Below are 26,301 nucleotides of genomic sequence, written 5' to 3' on the forward strand. Positions count from 1 at the left end.
GTTTGCTTACGGGAAAATTTTCCTGTGTTTTATATATATTCCACACTGAGGTTGGAATAACAGTGAAATTCTGAACGATTACAATGCCGTTTTTAGTGTAAGAGCCATTTTAAAAGACGCCTGAAATGTCATTCTATGGTGGTGAGACGAAATGTTGGCCTGCCTGGTGACATCACACCTCCAAACCGCTGTCAATAACAGCTAGTTTTTCCCCTCCCCACTCACACCACTCCCAGACAGTCCTATCAAAATTCTTGCTTGAGAAATGTCTCTTTGCTAAGAAGCTATTAGTTTTTTTTGACCATTTTAATTTAAAATAAATCACAGTAAGGTACTTAATTGTTACCCAGAAACTATTTTAAATTGAGATAAAACAGCTGCATTGGACCTTTAAATGGGACTCTTCTTCTCTTACTCCCATATAGTCATCTTTAACTTTAGCTCTAATTTTAACCAAACTTTTTTGCATCTCCTATATGGACGAGGATATGGGCGACGCCATCCGGCCCTACGTGGTGCACCGCTGCCGCCAGAGCATTGCCTTCTCCCTGCAGACGGCATGGCTGCTCGGCGCCTACTCCTCCGACATGCACATCTCTACCCAGCGCCACTCGCGCGGCACCAAGCTGCGCAAGCTAATCCTCTCAGACGAACTAAAGCCCCACTCAGCTTCTAAAGGTGTGGGTCCCGCCGGTGCTGCGGACGCCAGCCCTGGGCTGCGGGACGTTGCCCACATTCGACACCACCAGCGGCACACCGTGGAGCCGCCCCCGGCCCCCGACAGCCAAATCATCCCTGCCGATGCCTACCTCTCGCCTTCCAAGCGGACACATCAGCGATCCAAGTCGGACGCCACGCATTGCACAAGCCTGGGGAGTAGCCTCAGGAGAACAGCCAGCAACCCCAAGGTGGAAAGCGGCTACGATGAGGTGAGTACCTTTTTTTAACATATTTTGTCATACAAAAAGAGGGAAGGGAGAGTGGGATCAGAGTTGTAGAGTATAGAATGTCTTTGTACGTTTTTAATCTTTAATAGTAGGCCTGTTGCATACATGTTCTCTTTTATAGTCCCTATGGATGATAAAGCACAGGAAACCCTGAGTAACCTGAATACCAAGTTTTTTCTCCATCTGTGTGTCAGTAGTAAATGGTTGTCCTACAGAACACTGTGGGATTCAGCAAGGGAAACTTGGATCAGCCATGCTGGAGTGTGCTGAGTCAGCAATACTTTTTATTATTCGCAGGTGCAGCGTTTGCTTGCGACTTGCAGGCTCATCTTCCATGTCTCACAATAATATTACTTGTGCAAAAACTGTTCTGTCAAAATTGAACATTCTTTGGGAGCCCAGGAGTACGAGTTTTGGACATTGAAGAGCGTTATTCCAGCTCTTTCTATGGTCTAGCCAGACTACCCTCAGTCTAACTAATAAAGAAGGGGGTGGGGTTAGGTAGCATCTGTCCCACATCTCCAGAGTTCCCTCCCTATTGTTTTGGGCGTGCAGTGTCCTCCCTCTCCTTTTTGGCTGGACTTCTCAGCCAGATTGCTCTGCAGCTGGTGTCAGAGTGAGGTTGAGGGTGGGTCCCTCTCGAATGGAGAGCTTGGTGAAAAAATGGGTCACTTTCTATCATTGCAGACATTAGATTGTTTAGCAGATGCTATTGTGAGCATGTTTGTGTTGGGGCAGGATTTGTGTCAGTGTTGACGAGCGATATGGTTCTGGTGGAAGTTTTCTGCTTCCTCTTGTCTGGCCTTTCTCTCGGTCTCACTGATTGTCTGGCTTGCAACCTTCTGTCAGTCCTCTCTCTCTCTCATCAGGGGATCAGTTATTTTATGAGAAATCAAATTGGGTAGTTTTAGATGGGACAAGGTCCTGAACTATAGCAGAAAGACGGTCCCTCTCCCCTCGTTCAAAGCTTTCTTGGACTCTCCCAGGCATCTTGCTGTGTTATGCATTTTCTCCCTACTACCAATGTTTCCTCTCACCTCTAGTCTCTCTCACCTCTCTCTATTCTGTTTTTTGTGCCTGTTTTTGTCATCCTTTTTTAAAATCCTCTACCCATCCCTCTCTCAGCTAATCTCCTCTCCTTCTCTTTCTCTCTCCCTCACTCTGTTTTCCTCCCCTCCCTTCCCCACGGATGCCTGCATCAAACCTCCCTGCTGATGTTGTTGTGGCCAGTGATCCCTGTTTAATCTGTGTCTGTGCTGTGAAGAATCCTGTAGGGCAGGTGGAGCACATTAACAATCCACAGAATGCAACCAACAGCCCAAAGGAGTTCAAGGGCACTTCGCTTTATTGACTTTGCTCTTTAGGATGTATTAGCAAAGATGGGCAGAAACTGCTTCTCCAATAGAAATCCCCGATCACGCTTGTAGGTGATGTTTTGGCAACGTTAGCTAGCTAAGCTCATGTGCAGAAACACATCGTCGGGTTTAACGGTCGTGCAGGCCGTCAAATCAAAGGCACATAGATTCAAGCTAGGCTTAAGTAGCGGAAACTGTCATTACTACAACCTCATGAAAGTGACAGGTTTTTATTTGACAAAAACTTTGATATAAAGTTGTTTTTGTTGAAAATAAAAACCTGTCACTTTCATGAGGTTGTAGTAATGACAGTTTCCGCTACTTAAGCCTAGCTTGAATCTATGTGTTGCATTTAGATTTCGAGAAACTTAACAACTAAGAATACATTTTTCACTTCTCCCATTAACTTACCAAACCCTGGTCTGGTCTGCTGAGTCTGCTTCGCAAGCATTATGGGAAGTCTCGCGTGTTGCGCCTCTGGGTTTAGAAACTCTGTGGTATTAGTACACAGTGATCACTAGTTGGATGCCAAGCAGTCCATTTTGCTTTGATAATAAATACTGTACTGATAGTCCTTATTGATAAGGCTTCACACGCCATCTTGTTAGTCCTGGTTATTGGCCTAAGGACTGACCTGACTAATTTTGATTTGATATTTTTACTTGGCCTCTGGCTGGATTGCAACAGTGAGGAAAAACCAAGAGGCACCAATCACAGTGAAGAGGAAGAAGAATGCTGTGAAATATGTCCACAATTTTGAGCCGCGCTGTAATGTGAGTGGGACCACCCCCGCAGTGCAGATTGGGTGGGTGTTGCATTACAGCCCTTTTTGTTTACAGTCTGGGCTCAGCTGTCAGTGCCCAGGTATGCCCTCTCCGCCACAATACTTCCCTCTTCCTGCCCACCTCGCGTCGTCTTGGCAACATAGCCGCCGGGCTGGGGCACTGTGGTGGATTCAGATGGCACCATTTCCCCCCCAGAGTGGGATTCAATGTAAACATACATGGGGAGTTTCACTACAGATGCAGCTGTCGCTTTACACACATTATTTCTGTTTCTATATACACTACCGTTCAAAAGTTTGGGGTCACTTAGAAATGTCCTTGTTTTTGAAAGAAAAGCATTTTCTTTGTCCATTTTTAAAATAACATCAAATTGATCAGAAATACAGTGTAGACATTGTTAATGTTGTAGCTGGAAACGGCAGATTTTTTATGGAATGTCTACATAGGCGTACAGAGGCCAATTATCAGCAACCATCTGTCCTGTGTTCCAATGGCACGTTGTGTTTGCTAATCCAAGTTTATCATTTTAAAAGGCTAATTGATCATTAGAAAACCATTTTGCAATTATGTTAGCACAGCTGAAAACTGTTGTGCTGATTTTAAAGGAGCAATAAAACTGGCCTTCTCTTGACTAGTTGAGTATCTGGTGCATCAGAAATTGTGGGTTCGATTACAGGCTCAAAATGGCCAGAAACAAACAACTTTCTTCTGAAACTCGTCAGTCTATTCTTGTTCTGAAAAATGAAGGCTATTCCATGCGAGAAATGCCAAGAAACTGAAGATCTTGTACAACGCTGTGTACTACTCCCTTCACAGAACAGCGCTCTAACCAGAATAGAAAGCGCGTATTACACTGTATTTCTGATCAATTTGATGTTATTTTAATGGACGAAAAATTGCTTTTCTTTTGAAAACAAGGACATTTCTAAGTGACCCCAAACTTTTGAACAGTAGTGTGTGTGTGTGTGTATATATATGTGTGTGTATATATATATATATGTCAGAATTACATGGCCAGTATTGAATAGAGGAGAATCCTAGCAAATTCTGAGCGTTTGAGAGACTGTTTTACAACCGGAGTATGCAATATTGGTTTCATCAACACACCTGTATCAACTGCATGTCGGCCATTTGCGGTTATACGTGAGTGCCGGTGGAAAGTTTATCTGGATATAGGACATCTGACATGACAATGACATTAATACATGCTAATAGTTAACTAGCGAGAACCAGCCACTCACTATGTTTTGAAATGGCTATCTAGTTAGTCTATAGGCGAAATCATTATTTTACCTGCTGCGCAATGTCTCTCACCCCCTCTCTCCTCTGGCAACTGCCCACGTGAACACATGCAGGTGATGGACACACCATGACTTTTCCAAGATTTTCATTGCTGACCAAAAATTGGCTATAACTGGGTAAATAGCTCACTAACTAGCAATCAATATCAACATGTTCACGTGGAGCTAGTCTCGCTTTGATCTCAAAAACACATCTTGCGACTGCATGATTGAAAGACCACTCGTGCCTGTAGGCCTACAATAACAGAGGACACTTTGATCAAATTCTGATTGGGGTAGCATAATTGTTAATTTTTGATTTTTAGCGTGATTTATTATGATTTTTTACTTATCCGTTCGGTCAAGCATCAATGTCGGGCCCAGCATTATTCACTTGAACATAAAGACGTTCGGTGGCAGGCAAATGCCTCAACATTGATTTGACTGCTGTAAAATCAGTTGTAGGTCTTTAGACTGACTTCCTTATCAGATAGGCTAGTACAGAGGAGCGATGCGTTGTCACCCGATTTTAGCTCCGCCCTTACAAAATGGTATTCTAACACGTCGCCCTGTGTTCAACAATCACCTGGACAACAAGTGCAAAGGACGTCTGCTCTACTGCTGACGTACATGCACACAGAGAAAATGCATTTCTGCCACACCTTGTTGTGTTCTGCAGGTAACCCAAGCCTCAGGCTCGGTCTCCCTGTCGACTCTATCCCCAAGGCAGTTGTCATCAGCAACGTGTACTTTGGTTACATGTCTATTGGGTGAGCAGTTACTGTCTATACAGGTACATTCCGGAAAGTATCCTACAGCTAATTGCTCATTTTAGGCTAGACTCCTGAAATGCATTACATATTTGAAAATCTAATCAGCATGAGAATTACATTTTCAGTTATTTGGATCCAGTTGCGGTCAAATACACTATATATACAAAAGTATGTGGACACCCCTTCAAATTAGTGGATTTGGCTATTTCAGCCACACCTGTTGCTGACAGGTGTATAAAATCGAGCACAGCCATGTGATCTCCATAGACAAACCATGGCAGTAGAATGACCTTACTGAAGAGCTCAGTGACTTTCAACGTGGCACCGTCATAGGATGCCACCTTTCCAACAAGTCAGTTTGTCAAATTCCTGCCCTGCTAGAGCTTCCCCGGTAAACTGTAAGTACTGTTATTGTGAAGTGGAAACGTCTAGGAGCAACAACGGCTCAGCCGTAAAATGGTAGGCCACACAAGCTCACTGAACGAGACCGACGAGTGCTGAAGCGCATGGCGCATAAAAATAGTCTGTCTTCGGGTTCCAAACTGCCTCTGGAAGCAACGTGAAGTGGGTTCCCATGGCCGAGCAGCTGCACACAAGCCTAAGATCACCATACGCAATGCCAAGTGTCGGCTGGAGTGGTGTAAAGCTCACCGCCATTGGACTCTGGAGCAGTGGAAACGCGTTCTCTGGAGTGATGAATCATGCTTCACCATTTGGCAGTCCGACGGACTAATCTAGGTTTGGCGGATGCCAGGAGAACGCTACCTGCCCAAATGCATAGTGCCAACTGTAAAGTTTGGTGGAGGACTGTAAAATAATGGTCTGGGGCTGTTTTTCATGGTTCGGGCTAAGCCCTTTAGTTCCAGTGAAGGGAAATCTTAACGCTACAGCACACAATGACATTCTAGACGATTCTGTGCTTCCAACTTTGTGGCAACAGTTTGGGGAAGGCCCTTTCCTGTTTCAGCATGACAATGCCCCTGTGCACAAAGCGAGGTCCGTTCAGAAATGGTTTGTTGAGATCGGTGTGGAAGAACTTGACTGGCCTGCACAGAGCCCTGTCCTCAACCCCATCGAACACCTTTGGGATGAATTGGAACGCTGACTGCGAGCCAGGCCTAATCGCCCAACATCAGTGCCTGACCTCACGAATGCTCTTGTGGTTGAGTAGAAGCAAGTACCCGCAGCAATGTTCCAACATCTTCCAACATGCCCACGATTTTGTAATGAGATATTTGACAAGCAGGTGTCTACATACTTTTGGTAATGTAGTGTATATTGTCACCCTTGCACTTTACAATGGAGTGCAATAGAGCAGAAGACTCGTTTGCTACAACACCTTGCTTGTTTCAGCAAGGAGCAAAGTTTCATCATGTTGTTCCACAAAAAAAAAGACGTTATTTTATTTTCGTGCCGGCTTCATCCATAACCGAGTGGCGCAGTGGTCTAAGACAAGCAGGTGTCTACATACTTTTGGTAATGTAGTGTATATTGTCACCCTTGCACTTTACAATGGAGTGCAATAGAGCAGAAGACTCGTTTGCTACAACACCTTGCTTGTTTCAGCAAGGAGCAAAGTTTCATCATGTTTGTTCCACAAAAAAAAAGACGTTATTTTATTTTCGTGCCGGCTTCATCCATAACCGAGTGGCGCAGTGGTCTAAGGCACTGCATCTCAGTGCTTGAGGCGTCACTACAGACCCCCTGGTTCGATTCCAGGCTGTATCACAACTTGCCGTGATTGGGAGTCCCATAGGGCGGCGCAGAATTGGTCCAGCGTCGTCTGGGTTTGGCTGGTGTAGGCCGTCATTGTAAATAAGAATATGTTCTTAACTGACTTGCCTAGTTAAATAAAGGTAAAATAAAAAAATATATACGGTAATTGTGCCAGTTAAGAGTGGTTGCGGTCTCTCTCTCAGGCTCATGGTGCTTACTCATACATTCACACACACACCGAACGGCCTCCACTCCCTAACAGCCTCGCTCTTGCTCTCTCCCCTCCCATGGGTCCAGTTGAATAAAGTAGCAAAACAATTGGCTTTTCTGCTGCTTCCCTCACTCGGATCAGACCAGTTGTCCTTTCGGGAGAGGTTTTAAAAATGTATGCATATTGGGTCCGGGGCTTTCCCGTGTCCATTTCGGAACAGGAACTGTAACTTCCATAATTATTTGTCCTCATCATTCAGATTATTCAAATTAAATCATGATGTGATTAGAGGGACAATAGAGCACTGAGTTCCAGGCCATTAGCAAGTTTGGTAGGCTATCCATCAGCACCGTTCATTTGCGCAGTTTTGGATTGGGAGTACCTTTACCAACGGGAATTTAACTGCGGTCACGACTCGTGACTGGCGGTAATAAGTTCACCGCAACAGCCCTAGCCCTAATCTGTGTGTCAACGCCACCTCTAGGCTCTGTTTCAATGTCCACACCAACTAGCACATGTATGCATTGGGCATGATTTCTTTGTGGTATAAAAGTATGGACATTGGCATGTAGTGCAATGGTCTCAACCCCTTGGGTTGTTTTTCTCTCTGTAATCGGATAACTTGCTTCATGTTTTTTGAAAAATGCTTCTGGGAGTTTTGGAATGGGGAGACTCAGTTAAATGTAAAGACACCTGGAGTAACCTTTACTGAAGGAGAGTCAGTCAAAGGCAGTCATAATTACACACCTTTACACATTTTACATGGTAGTCCTAAGCAACAAATACGCCACTGGCAGTAGTTCATGTGGCAAAAATTGGCCTACCTGGTATTAAAGGTAGACTCAGTGGGATGACGTAGATGCAGAAAGTAAACAGCATAGTGGGTCAATTTCCACAACAACTAAGAGCGTTGAAGTGCGAGGCTCAACTTCTCCGCTGTTTTGGTCCCTTGGCTACCATGCTGTAACAGTGCGACTGTGTGAGCAAAGTATTTTATCTCGCTCATCTCAATATCTGCGGTGCTGCTCGTGGCAACATACATTTCACTGAGTCTACCTTTAACTAAGAACTAACAAATTAACCTTTTTTTTCTTGTGTTAAGTATTTTAACAAAAATGTTAACTGTCCCATATGTTAGCCTACTTAATTGGAACTTGTTTCCATAACAAAACAAAATGTAAGTACTTTTTTTATATAGTAACCTTATGATTGAGATGTTATCTAATTTCAAAGTAGCCTTAATGGTGGACTGTAGAACAAAGGACTTCCTAGATTTGTACTTTGACCTACTATAATGGTATTGAATATTGCTCATACTTTAAATATGAAGATATTGGACACCATAAGTTGACTAAACATCTCCAAGGCCCAAGAGCTTGTTTGGTATCTGGGTTTCGCTCAAGTCTCTCATTTTAACCATTGTGGTACTGATCTCTGGTGCTGGTATGTGGTACTGCAATGGGTTGACAGAATTTAATTTATTTGCTTCTTTCTCCCTGTGCCCATGCATTCTTAGTCGTATACCTCCCCTTGGTTTTCTCTTCAGATTCTGCTCCTAAAACATCCTTCTTTCAATTCCCATCATACCCATCTTCCTCCCTCCTTTCTCAGCCTCTTTTTTTTTTTTTTTTTTTTTGTGTGTGCAGTCATTCAAGGAAGGACCCTAAAAAAAAGATGTGCCACTTGTTATTTGCTGTAGCTTGTTGTAAATGTCTTCAGAACACAAAAAGACATCTGTCTTGATCTAGATTCTAACCAGCTCTCCTCCTCCTAACCTCGCTCCTCCTCTCTGTAGCCGTTGCGCCTGACACTGCAGAGGGAGTTCATCAAGTCTCTGATGGGCATCGGAAAGCGGCTGGCCACGCTGCCCACCAAGGAGCAGAAGACCTGGCAGCTCATCTCAGAGCTGTCACAGCTCAACCACAAGCTGCCAGCCCGCGTCTGGCTGCCCACTGCAGGTAGCTTAGTGCAGGGCGGCAGGTAGCTTAGTGGTTAAGAGCGTTGTGCCAGTAACCGAAAGGTCGCTGGTTCTAATCCCCGAGCCGACTAGGTGAGAAAATCTGTCGATGTGCCCTTGAGCAAGGCATTTAACCCTAATTGCTCCTGTAAGTCGCTCTGGATAAGAGCGTCTGCTAAATAATGTAATGTAAATGCAGCCTTCGACCACCACGTGGTGCGCATTCCCCACACACAGGCCGTGGTGCTCAACTCCAAAGATAAGGTGAGGCAACTTGTTGTAATACACATGTATAAGGAGGTACACACACACAACAGGCTCCAAAAACAAGGTGACCAGAATGCCTAGTAGTTTGACACGATTAATTAGTTAACTCATTTGTTAGTTTATTTATTTCCTGAGGAGCCTGGAGTTTAGATGGAGTGGGCCCCAATGCTCTTTGTCAATGGGACTTCCTGCATAAATGTACCTTACAAAAATAGGTCTAGAACTCCAGTGACCTCTTCATTCTCCCCTTCCTCTCAGGCCCCGTACATCATCTACGTGAGGTGCTGGAGTGCGAGAGGTTCGAGACGTCCGGCATTCCCCTGCGCATCCCGGAGACATGCATTCGCAGCGCCCGCTCTGTGGACAACCTCCTCCCGGAGTGCGTTGGCATCACAGCCGAGCAGCGCGCCGGCAGTTTCTCCACCGTGCCCAACTACGACAACGACGACGAGGCCTGGGCCGTGGATGACATCGGCAAGTTGGAAGTGGAGGTAGGTACCCATGGCAACCACATGGTGGCACCGTCTGACTTTAAGTCACATTTTGATGACTAGGTTGTTGGGGAAGGAGGAGGTGAATCAGATTTGAATGTACTTTTAACTCTGGGGTCCTTCTATGGTTCCAGCTCCCAGAAGGCCACACCAGTAGCAGTGACAACATCTCCCAGTTCTCTGTGGACAGCATCACCAGCACGGAGAGCAAGGAGCCTGTCTTCATCGCCGCTGGCGACATCAGGTACAGGGTCACTGCCTGACAGAATTGCCCTGCTAGCTTGTAGTTTGTCTTTAAGACTTTCTTGTTATAGAGTTTTGGTCTGGATAGCTGTTTTACAACCGCATGTTTCTTTTGTCTTAGGCGACGTCTATCAGAGAACCTGGCCCACACCCCCACAACGTTCCGGAAAGATCCGGAGGACCCGTCCGCTGTGGCGCTCAAGGAGCCCTGGCAGGAGAAAGTCAGGTGGGTGATTGGTACATAGAAATATACACTGCTCAAAAAAAATTTAATAACACATCCTAGATCTGAATGAATGAAATAATCTTATTAAATACTTTTTTCTTTACATAGTTGAATGTGCTGACAACAAAATCACACAAAAATGATCAATGGAAATCAAATGTATCAACCCATGGATGTCTGGATTTGGAGTCACCCTCAAAATTAAAGTGGAAAACCACACTACAGGCTGATCCATCTTTGATGTAATGTCCTTAAAACAAGTCAAAATGAGGCTCAGTAGTGTGTGTGTGTGTGGCCTCCACGTGCCTGTATGCCCTCCCTACAACGCCTGGGCATGCTCCTGATGAGGTGGCGGATGGTCTCCTGAGGGATCTCCTCCCAGACCTGGACTAAAGCATCCGCCAACTCCTGGACAGTCTGTGGTGCAACTTGGTGTTGGTGGATGGAGCGAGACATGATGTCCCAGATGTGCTCAATTGGATTCAGGTCTGGGGAACGGGCGGGCCAGTCCATAGCATCAATGCCTTCCTCTTGCAGGAACTGCTGACACACTCCAGCCACATGAGGTCTAGCATTGTCTTGCATTAGGAGGAACCCAGGGCCAGCATTTGGTCTCACAAGGGGTCTGAGGATCTCATCTCGGTACCTAATGGCAGTCAGGCTACCTCTGGCGAGCACATGGAGGGCTGTGCGGCCCCCCAAAGAAATGCCACCCCACACCATGACTGACCCACCGCCAAACCGGTCATGCTGGAGGATGTTGCAGACAGCAGAACGTTCTCCACGGCGTCTCCAGACTCTGTCACGTGCTCAGTGTGAACCTGCTTTCATCTGTGAAGAGCACAGGGCGCCAGTGGCGAATTTGCCAATCTTGGTGTTCTCTGGCAAATGCCAAACGTCCTGCACGGTGTTGGGCTGTAAGCACAACCCCCACCTGTGGACGTCGGGCCCTCATACCACCCTCATGGAGTCTGTTTCTGACCGTTTGAGCAGACACATGCACATTTGTGGCCTGCTGGAGGTCATTTTGCAGGGCTCTGGCAGTGCTCCTCCTGCTCCTCCTTGCACAAAGGCAAAGGTAGCGGTCCTGCTGCTGGGTTGTTGCCCTCCTACAGCCTCCTCCACGTCTCCTGATGTACTGGCCTGTCTCCTGGTAGCGCCTCCATGCTCTGGACACTACGCTGACAGACACAGCAAACCTTCTTGCCACAGCTCGCATTGATGTGCCATCCTGGATGAGCTGCACTACCTGAGCCACTTGTGTGGGTTGTAGACTCCGTCTCATGCTACCACTACCAAAACATCAGCCAGGAAGCATAGGAACTGAGAAGTGGTCTGTGGTCACCACCTGCAGAACCACTCCTTTATTGGGGGTGTCTTGCTAATTGCCTATAATTTCCACCTGTTGTCTATTCCATTTGCACAACAGCATGTGAAATATATTGTCAATCAGTGTTGCTTCCTAAGTGGACAGTTTGATTTCACAGAAGTGTGATTGACTTGGAGTTACATTGTGTTGTTTAAGTGTTCCCTTTTATTTTTTTGAGCAGTGTAATTACTAGAAGAGACAAAATGGATGGGCATACACAATCCCCCACCCGAGGATACATGTCTGTCCCACTTAGTGCAGCGAAGACAACACATTGTGGCATTGTAAAGTCATTTGCTGTGTCTCACAATTTCTTTCCGCTCTCTCCATCCCTCAGGCGGATAAGGGAGGGCTCCCCTTACGGTCACCTGCCAAACTGGCGGCTGCTGTCGGTCATCGTGAAGTGTGGGGACGACCTGAGGCAAGAGCTACTGGCCTTCCAGGTGCTCAGCCAGCTACAGGTACTTGACTCTCCACAGTAGAGTCCCATTCCACAGAAATGCTCTGAATTATTTATTCTTATTAGCATTCGTTCAATCACTAATTCGCTCCACTACTCCCCTTTCCTCTCCAGTCCATCTGGGAGCAGGAACACGTCCCCCTGTGGATCAAGCCCTATAAGATCCTGGTGATGTCATCGGACAGCGGGATGATCGAGCCCGTGCTGAACGCTGTCTCTCTGCACCAGGTGAGCAGAGAAAATGAGATGGACCCAATTGTGCACTTGAAATCTCATGACAAAGTTGCCTAACAATAACTTCAAGCCGAGTTGTTTAGCTATGTAATCCAGTACCTCTTGGGATGAAAGATTTTGATAATCTAAGTTAGATGAATTTCGTGTCAGTTGCTAATTCTAATGGAATGCCGTGTCGGTAGCTTTTTCTAATGGAATACTGTGTCTGTTGCTATTTCATACAAAATGCTGTTTCTGTGCTCCAGGTGAGGAAGCAGAGCCAGCTGTCTCTGCTGGACTACTTCCTGCAGGAGCACGGCAGCTACACCACCGAGGCCTTCCTCACCGCCCAGTGCAACTTTGTGGAGAGCTGCGCCGGCTACAGTCTCATCTGCTACCTGCTGCAGGTTAAAGACAGGTGGGCAGCCCTCCCTTTTCACCCCTCTTCAGTTTCACTCGTTACATTACTCACATGTTCCATTTCCCCTCTTAGCTTCCTTTGTCTTTGAGCCTGTTTGGCTACATTTACACAGGCTGCACAATTCTGATCTTTTGCCAATAATTGGGCAGAAGGTCAGAATTGGGCTGCCTGTGTAAACACAGTTTTTGTGGTCTGATATCAACTACCACATCCCACCCTCTCCTCTATTCCTATACCCTTTACTCAGTTCCCCTATCCCTCATCTCCTTTCTGTCTTTCTCCAGACACAATGGAAACATCCTCCTGGACTCGGAGGGCCACATAATCCACATTGACTTTGGCTTCATCCTGTCCAGCTCGCCCAGGAACCTGGGCTTTGAGACCTCCGCTTTTAAGCTCACCAGCGAATTTGTGGATGTGAGTCAAATGAATTATACTGCATGCGAATTTGCATTGTCATATAAGTGTAAACTGGAGAACACTGTGGAATTGATCATACAATCTAGCTAGAAACCTCACAAAATGTTCACTGCATAAATGCATACATTTGTTAGTGTTCAAAGATGCTATTAGCGAGTTTGCTGGTTAGCTGCAGTAGCCTGCATAACCTGTTGGTTTTTTATGTGTAAAGACTAACCTCTGTTGTCTGTGGTTCTCTCAGGTGATGGGAGGCCTGGATGGAGACATGTTCAACTACTACAAGATGCTGATGCTCCAGGGCCTGATAGCTGCTCGCAAACACATGGAGAAGGTGGTCCAAATAGTGGAGATCATGCAGCAAGGTACTGTTAGCTAAAACGGTATATTAGCATGACCAGTGTGTTGTGGTGTTTTTCCATAAACATTATCTATCTGCCCGGTTTCTCTGTGGTCTTGGGATTGCAACTCCTCTGACTCCCTCTCCCTGGGTCTCCCCTCTCTCCTCCCCCACCAGGCTCTCACCTACCCTGCTTCCATGGCTCCAGCACCATCCGCTACCTGAAGGAACGTTTCCACATGAGCCTGACGGAGGAGCAGCTACAGGTGCTGGTGGAGCAGATGGTGGATGGCTCCATGCGCTCCATCACCACCAAGCTTTACGACGGCTTCCAGTACTTCACCAACGGCATCATGTGAACAGTTCGACACCAAACTCTACTACATGGGACAACCACATGGGAGAGCAAGCAAACATACATATAAAGATGGTGGTGAACATGTGCATATGGACTCACGCATGTGTGCTTGCCATAGCAGCACATTTAGGAAAATGGACTTGTGTATAGACTAGTGCTACAGGACCTGTTTGCAAACTCGGTATGTTCTTTGTCTTAGACAGACCACTGTTTACCCCCTCCTTGTTTTGGCCTTGTGGAGGGGGAGTCCGCACCTCCTCTCCCTCTTGTCCTCCTATCCATATGACATTTACCGCATTGACTGTTCTAAAACGAGGCATAACGCACAGTTCAAATCACACACAAAAAGGATAAGTATCAATATCGGAGAAGGTACTTCATTGAAAAGGGGGAGGGGCAATGTGGTAGTGGTCTATATTCAGAGGAGCCAAGAAGACTTTTCTCAGAATGGATGAAAAATGAATAACTGTAGATCAATTGTGCAAGAGCATCACAAAGCAGTACATATAGAATATATGTACTTATTTTTGTTCTTAGAGCAAAATTGACTTTGAGAAGTTGAGAAACCACTATGTAACGACAAAGAAAGCACAAGACATATCAATTGCTGAGGTTTTCTAATGGACATTTTCTTTGTTCTCTGAAAGTTCTGTGGTTATCAAGAGTGAGCCAACCCGAAGAGAGGGGAAAAAGGACTATAACAACCATTGGTGTATGAGTGTTATCTGTCTGGAAAACAACTCCTTCATCCAAGGTTTTTATGTGTTTTGAATGATGTTTAAACTTGAACTGGAAAATTGAACTAGGACCCACTAATCTCTTATTAGGGGTCCAAGCATGCAGCAAAGCTGCTGGTTGTATGTGTTTTTGTTCCCATCCTTAATAGCAGGTGCAGTTTCATTTCAATCTGGGTTTTGGACAACTGGGGCTCATTCAGTAGAGCACATCTGTAACGCACTTAGTGTTATAGATAGAAATGCAATGAATAGAAAAGAGACTGTTCTCTATCGTCACAGTTCAATTCTCTAGGGACTCTTGTCCTTACTGAATAAGTGCATTACTCAGCCACAGCATCATGTCTCCGTACTGGGTCAGGCCACAGGACTTCATCCACATCACAGGCCACATTTTGTCTGGCCAGGCAACGGGGGAAAAAACCCCTGGCATGCCGTATCCAGGCTTGGCATGCCTCCACACCTATGTCACCACAGGCAAGTCCCATGGCTTGCAGGAGATTTACCCTGGTGTAAGGTTGGCGTTCATATACCTTCCACCGCCATGAGGAGAAGAATTCCTCAATGGGGTTTAGGAAAGGGGAGTACGGTGGAAGGCAAAGATTGATAAAACCTTGGTTCATATTGTACCACTCTCTAACCTGGAGGGCTCTGTGAAAACTCACATTGTCCCAAACAACAACATAGATGGGATGCTCATCCTGCTGCCCTAACAAAGCATCTCGCATGTGATTGAGGAAAATGAGGAGCTGGTGAGTGTTGTAGGGCCCCAGGTTGGCATGATGGTGGACTACCCCATGATTGCTGATGGCAGCACATAATGTGACATTGCCACCACGCTGCCCAGGAACACCAACAATGGCCCGATGGCCAATCACATTACGGCCTCTCCTTCTCCTTTTGGTGAGATTAAACCCAGCTTCATCCATGTAGATGTATTGATGGGGTCTTTCCATTGCATCCAGTTGAAAAACCCTCTGTAGAAATAGATATAGTTTTGTAAGTGATACGGAAAAAGTGATTTAGGCCACTACAGTAAATCACTACTTAGAGTAATCAACATTGAATGTGTCTGGATATATGCCAACCTGTACATACTGGAATCTTTGCTCTTTGACTCTGTCTGAGTTGCGATCAAAGGGCACTCTGTATAGCTGTTTCATGCGCAGTCTGTTGCGCTTGAGGACACGATCAACAGTAGAGAGGCTGACACTGTTGATACCCTCAAAATTTAAATGGTCCTCAATGATCTTCTGCTGAATTTCGCTCAGTTTAATGGCATTGTTCTCACGGACCATATCAACAATTAGGGTCTCTTGGTGTGGGGAGAACATACCTGTCCTCCCACCCCCATGTGGCAGTCTTTCAATTCTACAAAAAGAGAACATGGAGTTACAAAAAATATACACGGAATACTAGGCCTACAAACAGTTAGACCAACCCTCCATTACAATACTACAGTACATTGGTACAGTGATGTACTGAAACATATATTTACTTACAGTATACTGTGGTACAGTATATAGTATGTCATACAGTAATTGCTGTCAACATTTACATACTGTCCTATAATGTCAAAAAAAGGTAATTACCTGTTCTCTTCTCTAAATCTTCGGATTATGGTGGACACAGTGAATCTACTGATGTTTGGTTGTACCCTTTGTCCAGCCTCCCTCATGCTCATACCATGGACAAGAACATGATCAATCACAGTAGCTCTGATTTCATCAGATATTACTGTTCTTTGTCTTCGCTGACCACCTCGACCACCTCGACCTCCTCTCACACGAACTCTTCCTCTCAGATTTCTATCCATTGTAGGGCCTCACAAACCAGTGCTCTCTGAACTGGCTTACTGTATATGTTCCCTCACATCATTAGCCACAAGTGTGATCAATTTTGAGTTGTTGTGTTCAAGTGGTGACACCTGTGCTCTAATTGTGTTTGACTTTTGTCACCTGTGCTCACCATTATGCAGCACGGGTGCATCACAATGAAAATGTGTTGCCAAGTTATGTCTAAACAGGTGAAAAGTGCTTATGGTTTTGCCAAAAGAGTGATTGATTCAATCAGTGGGTTCAGGCAACTGAGCATTTGGTTCAGACAATAGGGTTTAGTGTTTTAGCAATTGAGAAAAACTGTAAATGCAAAAGACTTTATTTTGTGATGGGGCCCTCAGCTCAGTTTGGGAACCTTAATCCAGGCTGGACAGCAGGAACTCAACCTGTATTTCTAGATTCCGCATCACCTCCCCCGAGAGCCTCTCTGGGCTTTCATAGATTGACTCATTGAGGTTGAAGATGGATTGTAGCCATGCCTTCATCTGGCCCTGTTGACAACAGACACATCATCAACTATTATTGAGAGAGAGAGAGAGAGAGAGAGAGAGAGAGAGAGACAAATGTACCTTAACGAGGAGGTAGAAGTTCTCAGCAGCCTCTGTCCAGGCTCCTCCAGGAGGGTCAATCCTCATTATGACTTGCAGGAGCAGATAAAGGAAGCTACCAGGCTCCTGGAGAAGGAACAGGGGACATGAGTGAGTGTCTACAGATCTGATATGACAACAGTGTGTATAGCATAGATAAACAACAGGATGTTCCATTCTTAGGGCCACTTACAGATATAGGAAGAGATGTCTTTCCTTCTAGAAGGCTTAGTAGAACGAATTCATAAAAAACATCTGCGAAGTTGATGCGGTCGATCTGAAGTCAAACAAATAGGATAATTACATAATCTTCATTGACAAGCACTTTAGAAAGTCTCATTGAGTAGATGTTAGATGAGAAGACGGTGCCTGCAGCTAACGCTCAAGCTTGCATGTAGACCTACTCCTACGAGAGCCATCTCCTGCTCTAGTCGCTCCCTGTTTGCTGGCTCATTAATGAAGTTCACCAGTAGGTCGTAGGCCTGCTGAAACTGCCTCACATCCTCAAAACAAAACAATCATAAAATTCCTTAAAACTTAGATCATAAACTCAAAGATTCAGGTCTGTAATTCAAAGGGCCTCCGATTGTTTGGCTAGTATGACGTTGAAACTTTTCAACTAAACCCTATGAATCACTGTTGCCTAAAGGTAACCCACTGTGCAAGAACTGGTTGAATCAATGTTGTATCAATAAAAAATGTCAATGTGATGATGTTGAATCAAAGTGGGAGACTGATTGGATTTGAAAGAAGTCATCAACGTAAGGGAATTTCGTCTTTTAACCTAAATCCAATTACGTTAATTTTTGGGGGGATTTCACATTGAATTCACATTAGTTGACAACTCAACCAAATGTAAATCAAAACGAGACGTTGAAATGACATCTGTGCCCAGTGGGAACTATATATCTGGTCTGATGAACGTTGCACAATTATGTAATTGGTTACCTGCTGGTTGAGCTCGGATAGTCCACTCAACACCATCCTCCCAGCGTGGGTGAGGTAATTGAGGGAGGTACTGTCTGAGGATGTCAGAGCCTGTGAGAACAAGACAGTACATTTACAAATAGTCCAGAAATGTTCATGAAGTGAAATACAAAAGGTGCTAAATTCACATTTTCTCACCTCCATAGCACGTCTGATAGCGGCCAGCCTCAGAGAGAAGTTGGTTGTCCCTTGGTTTTCAAAGTAACGCCTGTAAATAGAAATGTTCAATAACAAATGTTCAACCTAAGAAGCTAAAACATCAGTGCCATGAAATTAAGAAATAATTTTATGTTAGCCTATATTATAACTGCAGGATTGGACCATACCAATGTAGGATCTTAATTTGATCACTCTTTTGTTGCTGAGAATTTTCCTGCACGGCAGGAAATGCAAACTTGTAGCGTATTTGGAATTTTCAAGTTTGTAATTTCCACTTTGAAATTTTAGACTCGATTTGCCCTAACGAAAAATGTATCCTGTTGCTGCAGGATTATTTTCCTGCTGTAGCAAACTGTCTCAAATTAAGATCCTACATCTGTATAACTACAATATTGGGCAGATTATTTCAAAGCAAAGGTTTTTACTATAGATGAACACATGAAAGCGAACCCACCGCAACTGGGGCACATCTGCAGCATTATTTTGCTCCTCCACAAACTCCTCCTCAAACTCCTAAAACAGACATCACATTAACTTAAACTCTACTAAACTGCATTTCACCTGCAACATCAACTGAAGCAGACAAAACATTCAGTGACATCATAACAATACTTTCATCTTGACCTAACAACTTGACCCTTGACAGACAACACAAACCTATCGATACCAAAACAATGACACACACCTGTACACACAAGTACAAATGAAATAAGAATTATTGACTGTAGAAAGAGTTTTACCTGAGGAGTGCTGTCAGGGGTCTGGTCCTGGTCCTGGGTGGAGTGGTAAGGTGGAGGGGGACTGGGAGGGGAATCGGAAGGGAAAGGGGGAGGCGGAGAATTCTGGGGGAACTGGTGAGAGGAGCCAGAGGACGGCTCATGAGGGGTGGTGATGATGTCAGAGGTGGAGAACTGATATGCCATCATCTCATCCCCCCTCTCCTGGTACCCCTCCACTGTGGTGGAGATATCCACCTGCTGTTTAACACACAACATGTGACACTGTCAGCCCAACACTGAAAACCACCATATTGAAAACCCCTCAACCAAACACTGAAATAAATCATAACACAGAGAAACAACGGGGTGTACCTGGGCATCCTCATAATAGGTGAACTCAGACCTCCTCTTGACAAGGCCGGACATGAGTCCATGGATCCTTCTACCAAGGAACTAAAAATGAGGCAAGAGATTAGAACGTGTAATTTCATTTTCTGTCAACATGTATTTATTCAAATAGGTAAATGGACATTTGCCACTTTACATTTTTTCTGTGAAAAATTGCCTGACTGTACCTTAATACCAATCAGCTTCTTGTTGGTGAGGACCACCTGGACGAGACCCTTTAAAAGAGACAGAGAAACATTACATTTCATCCAGGAAATATAAGTAGACCTATAGCATGTGCGTCATTTGACACAAATCAGGTGCATTTGAGACGAAAGACCAGTTGAGAATCTCTCACCCATGGGTCCAGGATTTTTTCCTGGATGACTCTGCTCCACCACAGCTGCTTCTCCACTCCCCTCACAATGCACAGGTGATGCATGTCCTCTTCATTTTGCTATAAAGAAAAAACTCCTTCAGTCTCCAGACCTCTCTCTATATGTTAGCTGTAGATGTCTATAACATTTGGCAGGCGATTTCAGTTCTGAGTATAATCCCTGGCAGTGATATAGAGCCCACATGATGTTCGTGACGACAAGTTTCCCCTAGGTTTCAATTAGGGACAGACATACAAAAGAAAACCCAGAGACAATTGGGAGTTCAAATACACAGGTGTGTTCATAAATGTTAAGAATATGTCTGAAGTACCTGCACTCGTCCATAATGGATCTTCCAGTAATGGAAATGAAACGAACCCCAGTTCCCAACCAGCTGCAACTTCTCATAGGGAAAACCAGAGTCTTCCCTATTTGGCTGAAAAACAAAGACATCCCCTAATTATAGAGATTGCTCTGTGATTAATAAGACACACAATTGTGGAGATAGAGGACATGGTAATGTGTACTATTACTAATCAGCTATGACTGTCTAATAATGTGATTGACTACCTGTGAATGGCTATCTGAAGGTGCTGACAGTTCGTCAAGCACTAGCCTCCCAGCTTCAGTGAGGTGAATGGTAGGCTCCTCAATAACCAATTTGGAAGTCTGTGAAAAAAAAAGGGAACAGGGTAAAGTAAATTCTCCCTATAAGATCAGATGAGCTTTGGTTAATAATGTGTTTGGTTACCTGTGTGTTTAACACTGCAAGCTCTGTTACCAGCATTCTCCCAGCACGAGTGAGGTAGTAGACTGGTTTGGCCTTGGAGAAGACAGGCTATGAAGACAAGGGAATATGTGTTTTCATTATGTGGTTTTATAGAAAACTAGTGACTTGATGTTAATCTTTAATATCCTCTAAAGACCAGAGAGTATAAGAATGGATAGACTCACAAAGATAGGAACACACAAGGGTCCAGACCAAGGGATTAAAGCCAGACAGGACCGGTGCCCAACCTCCTCATCCACATACTAAGGAACAAGACAGGATTAAATTAAGAGTCAGTTTGAATGATAGAAAGGTAGCCTATAGGACTGACAGACTGGAATAGGGAGGATCGCAAGAGGAGGCCACTGCATGATAGATTCTAAGACAATTGGCAGTTGAAATACACATGTCTGTGTTCAAAGGTTAAGGAAACATCTGAGGTACCTGCCTATGAATGGTTACCTGTTCATTTTGAGAGGACAGTTCCTCCCATACCATCCTCCTAGCAGGAGTGAAACTGATGATAATGGGCTGCTCCATTGTGAAAATCTGAGAAAATGAGGGAACAGCTTTAAAGATATCAAAGTATTCTACTAGTGGATACTGAAGGTAATTATCCCTATTAGATCAGATGAGTAATGGTTAATAATCTGAATGGTTACCTGTGTGTTTAACATTGCCATCTCTCTCACCAGCATCCTCCCAGCGTGGGTAAGATAATAAATTGGCTGCAGTTTGACAGGCTATAAAAAAAGGGAATATGTTTACAGAAATGTATTTCCAGAAGTTTCTTTTACAAAAAGTTATGTTTATGTTTAAGCCCCCCTAAAGACCAGAAAGTATCAGAATGGATGGACTTACAGCGTTTGAAACCCACAGAGGTCCAGACCAAGGGATTAAAGCCAGACAGGGCTGCTGCCGAACCTCCTCATCCACGTACTAAGGAACAAGACAGGATCAATTTAAGAGTCAGTTTGAATGATAGACTGGTACTGTATAGGAGTAAAATATTGGCATAGGGAAGATTGCAAGAGGAGGCCACTGCAATGATAATAGTTGAAATACACAGGTCTGAGATATAAATGTTAAGAACATGTCTGAAGTACCTGCAGATGAATGGCTACCTCTTCAAGCTGAGAGGACAGTTCATCCAATACCATCATGCCAGCACGAGAGATGGAAATGTGCTGCTCAATCTTGCAAATCTGTAAGAAAATGAGGGAACAGTTTTAAGGGCATCAAAGTATCCCACTACCATAGTAGATACTGAAGGTAATCCTGCCAATTAGATAAAATGAGCTTTGTCCAATAATCTGCATGGTTACCTGTGTGTTTAACACTGCCAGCTCTCTCACCAGCATCCGTCCAGCATGGGTAAGGTAATAAGTTGGCTGCAGTGTTACAGACTATTACAAAAATAGGGAATATGTTTACAGAAATGTATTTTCATATTGTTCTACAGAAAGCATCATGTTTATGTTTAAGTTACATAAACCAGTCTAAAGACCAAAGAGTATCAGAATGGATGGACTTACAGAGCTGGGAACCCACAGAGGACCAGACCAAGGGATTAAAGCCAGACAGGTCCGCTGCCCAACCTCCTCATCCACATACTAAGGAACAAGACAGGATCAAATTAAAAGTCAGTTTGAATGATAGACAGGTAGCCTATAGGTCTGACAGACTGCTATAGGGAGGATCACAAGAGGAGGCTACTGCATGATAGATTCTGAGACACTACACAGGTCTGTGTTGAAAGGTTAAGGAAACATCTGAGGTACCTGCATATGAATGGGTACCTGTTCATTTTGAGAGGACAGTTCATTCCATACCATCCTCCTAGCAGGAGTGAAACAGATGAAAATGGGCTGCTCCACTGTGAATATCTGTGAGAAAATGAGGGAACAAACATCAAAGTATTTCACTACCGTAGTGGATACTGAAGGTAATCCTGCCTATTAGATCAGATGAGCTTTGTCCAATAATCTGCATGGTTACCTGCGTGTTTAACACTGCCAGCTCTCTCACCAGCATCCTCCCAGCATGGGTAAGGTAATATGTTGGCTGCAGTTATAAAAAATAGGGAATATGTTTACAGAAATGTATTTCCATATTGTTCTTCAGAAAACGTCATGTTTATGTTTAAAGTACATAAACCAGTTTTAAGACCAACGAGAAGACCAAAGAGTATCAGAATGGATGGACTTACAGAGCTGGGAACCCACAGAGGTCCAGACCAAGGGATTAAAGCCAGACAGGGCCGGTGCCCAACCTCCTCAACCACATACTAAGGAAGAAAATCAGGATCAATTTATGAGTCAGTAAAATGACAGTTTGAATGACAGATTGTTATTGAACCAATCCTGCTAATGAAGCAGTATTGTTATAGCCTGGGTGCCAGTCTGTTTCAGCTCTCTGTCCACTCCTTATGGGATTGTGATGCCAATATCATATTGCCACGATGGAATTGGCAAGAGAGCAGAAAGACTGGCACCCAAGCTATTGATAGGCCTGCAGCATTCTTACCTGAACAAGGACTGGGTCCTCCTGGTCCAGGGTGGGCTCATTATCTTTATGAAAAACAATAAAGGATTGTTTTCTCTAAGTTTAAGAAATACTAGCTACAAGACACCAGACATCTGTCCATGTAGTTAGGCTGATCATATATTTACTTGTGTTTTATATTGTATGACATCAAATGTATTTATGTGTCTGCATAATGTACCAACATGCTCAATTAAACCTAAAGCAAAGGTTTGGTTTCAAAGGAGCAAGTTTGTTTGTTGTTGTTAATCTAGGGCTACACTGTAAAAAATGTCATCACCATGATTGCTACCTAAATGACACCCTATTCCCTATTTAGCGCACTACTTTTGACCAGCGCCTTTTAACCATAGAACTATGGGTCCTGGTCAAAATAAGAAATAGGGTATTGGGTGGCATTTGGGACTATTACTATTTAGACATTGTCAAATATGTAAACTTACCCTCCTCAACCGTGACAACACGGTCCACGCTCTCCACGGTGGCCAGTGCATCCTCACCGATACCGTAATATTTGCTATAAAAGTAGACTGCCGAACCGGTCGCAAACAACAGGCCAGCTGCACTCAGAAGTGGCCTCTCGCGGAGGAATCTCAGCGGGGTCGCTGTCAACAAACGACTGAACATAGACCTACTCATTATCGCTCTACATACTGCAGTGATTTTGACTGAGTTCAAAACAATCTGACAATTCTTTCTTAGAATTACAGGGTTTTATAGGGACCATTAATACGTCAAATTCTTCCATAAGTCATGGTTGGCTATGTCACAATGGGACAAACATGTTTATCAAACTGATTAAAAAACACTCAACAGTGACATCAATTAAATTGAATTTTGAGCATGATTTGGGAGTTTATACAATTGTAAACTATGAAAAAATTGTTTAGAGAACAGTAGGAGTATAACCATTTAGAAAATACTGTATCAATGGCTCTGAGTAGGAGTAGAAGGGACAGCGTCACAATGCGCTCGCCATGGTTCTGAAAAAGAACGTTGCTGCGTTCATCAGCTCTGTGATGTTCTAGGCGGAGACACTCACTGAACCACTCACTTTCACGTTCAAGGTGTCAAAGCGTTCAACCAACATGCATTGGACTAAAACATCATTCAAATAGTTACTAAAAAGCCTACAGATATGTTTTACATTATTATTTTAAATCTCCTGCATAAATCAGCTGAGATAGCCTACTCTTCTCATCTCTTCGCCCTCCTGCCCTGGTGGTTATATCTGAGCGTTTTGATAACTGATTGATAATTTGGATTATTCATATCCAAAGTGAAATGCTGACTGTGTCATATTTATAATGTAGGCCTAGTAGCCCACGTTTCATGACATAACCCTAATCCTAAAATAGACTAAAATTGAAACCCTGGGCGAGCACACAAGCTCTGGCTGTACAGCCGGCAACAATAATACATCCAAAGAGGGTGGCTGTTGAGGAAAACCAGTACACCAACACAAATCGTCATTAGGAGATAAAAGTAATCAGAGGCTAAAAGAAAATGGCAGACAATAGAAATCGAATGCGTATGTTACGGTTGGTTAGAGTTTTAATTACGAAGGACTCCCACAAATCTATTGTCTCTCTAAAAAACTGTAGGCTGCATATTGGTGGTCAAAGTGGTCGAAACGGTGTAGTGATCCTCGCTAATACAGTGAGCCACATTACAATTCTGACCAAGTGGGTTAAATCTGTTGGAGCGATGCGTAGGGTGTGTGCCTTTCACGCATGTAACCTGGGTTCGCTTCCCCGCCCCTTGTTTGCTACAATATTTTAGGAAAGGGACATCTTCATGACCAACAATCTTACTCTAAAAACGTTTGTGAAAAAAGTTTGGTCAGTCTGTGAAAGTTAGAAAAGGTTGGTTAGTCTGTGAAAGTTAGAAACTTCCAGCAGGAATTGACAGTCATCAGTCAAGGTGGTTGGATTATATAGCTACAGTGGTGCTATGGTTCCAAAAGTGCTGGTGATAAAATTAACATTACTGGCATACACATTTCAAAACAAAAGCCTATGATCAGGTATGGAGTTTTGGAAATGTTGTTAAACCCAACAGTCTATACTCTATAGCACAAAGTGTGATGTCCCCAATGATAAAATTGCATGTTACTCTAATTGTGAGATGTGTTACAGTTTACAATAGGCTACTTGGGTCTACTATACCTTCATCCTTTATTAAAGCATTCGGTTGCTAGCATGATCTCCACAAGCAAGGGTATCCTGGGGAAAGACAAATCTTCTCCTCCCAGTAGACTAACTGAATCAAAGCCTCTAACATTACTGCTAGATAGCCATGTAAACACGAACCTCAGTGGCAGAGCTAAAGCTCATCTGAGATCTTGCATAGGCTGCTGTTTACCATAATCAGGATATTTTTTTACAAACCTTGGCGATACTTTCTTTGTTCTCGATTCGGAAGAAACTTGTCTCTTATGAACATCTGTGTGCAGTTGCAGGTGGAACTCCAAAAAACAGAGAATATTCAGAAAAATATTAAATCCACTTTTTGTATTGAGCGATAAATACCTCTTGCATATGTGTAGATCTTTCTTTTGGTCGCACTGTGGGAAGTGCTGTCATTAAGGCTACTTCTACAAGCGGCCGCAGCCGCTTCGCATAGAAACGACTAGTTACTGCAACGGTGTTGGGAAATGTGAGATGTGCACAGCTAAAATGCCGAGGACTGTGCAAAAGGTGGATTTAATATATTTTTTGTCGAATTTTCTCTAGTTTTTGGAGTATGCTACCTGTAACTGCACACAGACGTTTATAAGAGACACATTTCTTCCTAGGTTAGGGGTCTATAATTGTAAAATAAATGTGTTTGATTGAATAACTAGCCTAATCTAACTATCGTGGTCATACATCTGGACTCTTCATCATCATCATCAACACTTTGAATTACTAAGGAATATTCCTATAGCAACTGGTTGCTAGGGGAAACGAGACACTAGCATTATCCTCTTGTTGTGAGACTGAGAGGAAGGATTGGAGAAGTGCACGAGGAGGGGTGGGAAGCAGAGAAGACGGAGCATGGTTGAAATTCCACCAAATGGATAAGAAGAGGCAGACAAAGTTTGACACATTTATGTTTTCAGTGGTTGACCGACACGAATGAACGAGTAAACCTTGTTTTAGCCCAGTGAAGTTTCACAAATGAATACCTCAGTATTAATTATCCACTGCACGGAATCTCCATGAGGGCACAAGTCTGCATGACGATTTTCGCGTAAAGAGAGGCAGCGCGGGAGAGCTGACTTGTCGCCTGGCAGGTATGTTCTGCTATTTTGAATATAGCTAGCCATACAGCTAATATAAGTTTTAGGCTATTATTAATTTCGTATAGCTAACTAAATAAATGAAGCT

At 44.0% G+C, this 26,301-nt stretch overlaps 1 protein-coding gene, 1 long non-coding RNA gene and 1 pseudogene across 4 annotated transcripts; 1 reads left to right on the plus strand and 2 right to left on the minus strand.

Annotated features, from left to right (window-relative positions):
• Window positions 1–320: 320 nt before the first annotated feature.
• LOC121532089 lies at window positions 321–14,320 on the plus strand (annotated as a pseudogene).
• A 2,320-nt stretch (window positions 14,321–16,640) lies between these two features.
• Window positions 16,641–23,604, minus strand: LOC121531205. Of its 3 annotated transcripts, XM_045227160.1 has the most exons (20): window positions 23,374–23,604; window positions 22,913–22,956; window positions 22,596–22,673; window positions 22,385–22,450; window positions 22,186–22,272; window positions 20,572–20,649; window positions 20,369–20,455; window positions 20,188–20,286; window positions 19,949–20,053; window positions 19,599–19,697; window positions 19,429–19,476; window positions 19,226–19,306; window positions 18,875–19,111; window positions 18,589–18,647; window positions 18,114–18,183; window positions 17,937–18,026; window positions 17,393–17,491; window positions 17,182–17,265; window positions 16,971–17,075; window positions 16,641–16,892 (listed from the first exon to the last, which is right to left on the minus strand). In XM_045227160.1, the coding sequence occupies exons 1-20, from the start codon at window positions 23,567–23,569 to the stop codon at window positions 16,758–16,760; spliced, it is 1,947 nt and encodes a 648-aa protein (XP_045083095.1). In that variant the 5' UTR covers window positions 23,570–23,604; the 3' UTR covers window positions 16,641–16,757. The 3 variants fall into 3 exon arrangements, with proteins under 3 accessions (XP_045083095.1, XP_045083096.1, XP_045083097.1); XM_045227161.1 differs by lacking the exon at window positions 22,596–22,673; XM_045227162.1 differs by lacking the exon at window positions 17,393–17,491.
• LOC121532097 lies at window positions 21,284–21,755 on the minus strand. The gene is made up of 3 exons (XR_006661993.1): window positions 21,712–21,755; window positions 21,493–21,591; window positions 21,284–21,325 (listed from the first exon to the last, which is right to left on the minus strand). It is a non-coding gene; the product is annotated as an uncharacterized LOC121532097 (long non-coding RNA).
• Window positions 23,605–26,301: the final 2,697 nt, after the last annotated feature.

This window comes from Coregonus clupeaformis, chromosome 19 (genome assembly GCF_020615455.1).
Source record: "Coregonus clupeaformis isolate EN_2021a chromosome 19, ASM2061545v1, whole genome shotgun sequence".
In the NCBI taxonomy this organism is placed as follows: domain Eukaryota; kingdom Metazoa; phylum Chordata; class Actinopteri; order Salmoniformes; family Salmonidae; genus Coregonus; species Coregonus clupeaformis.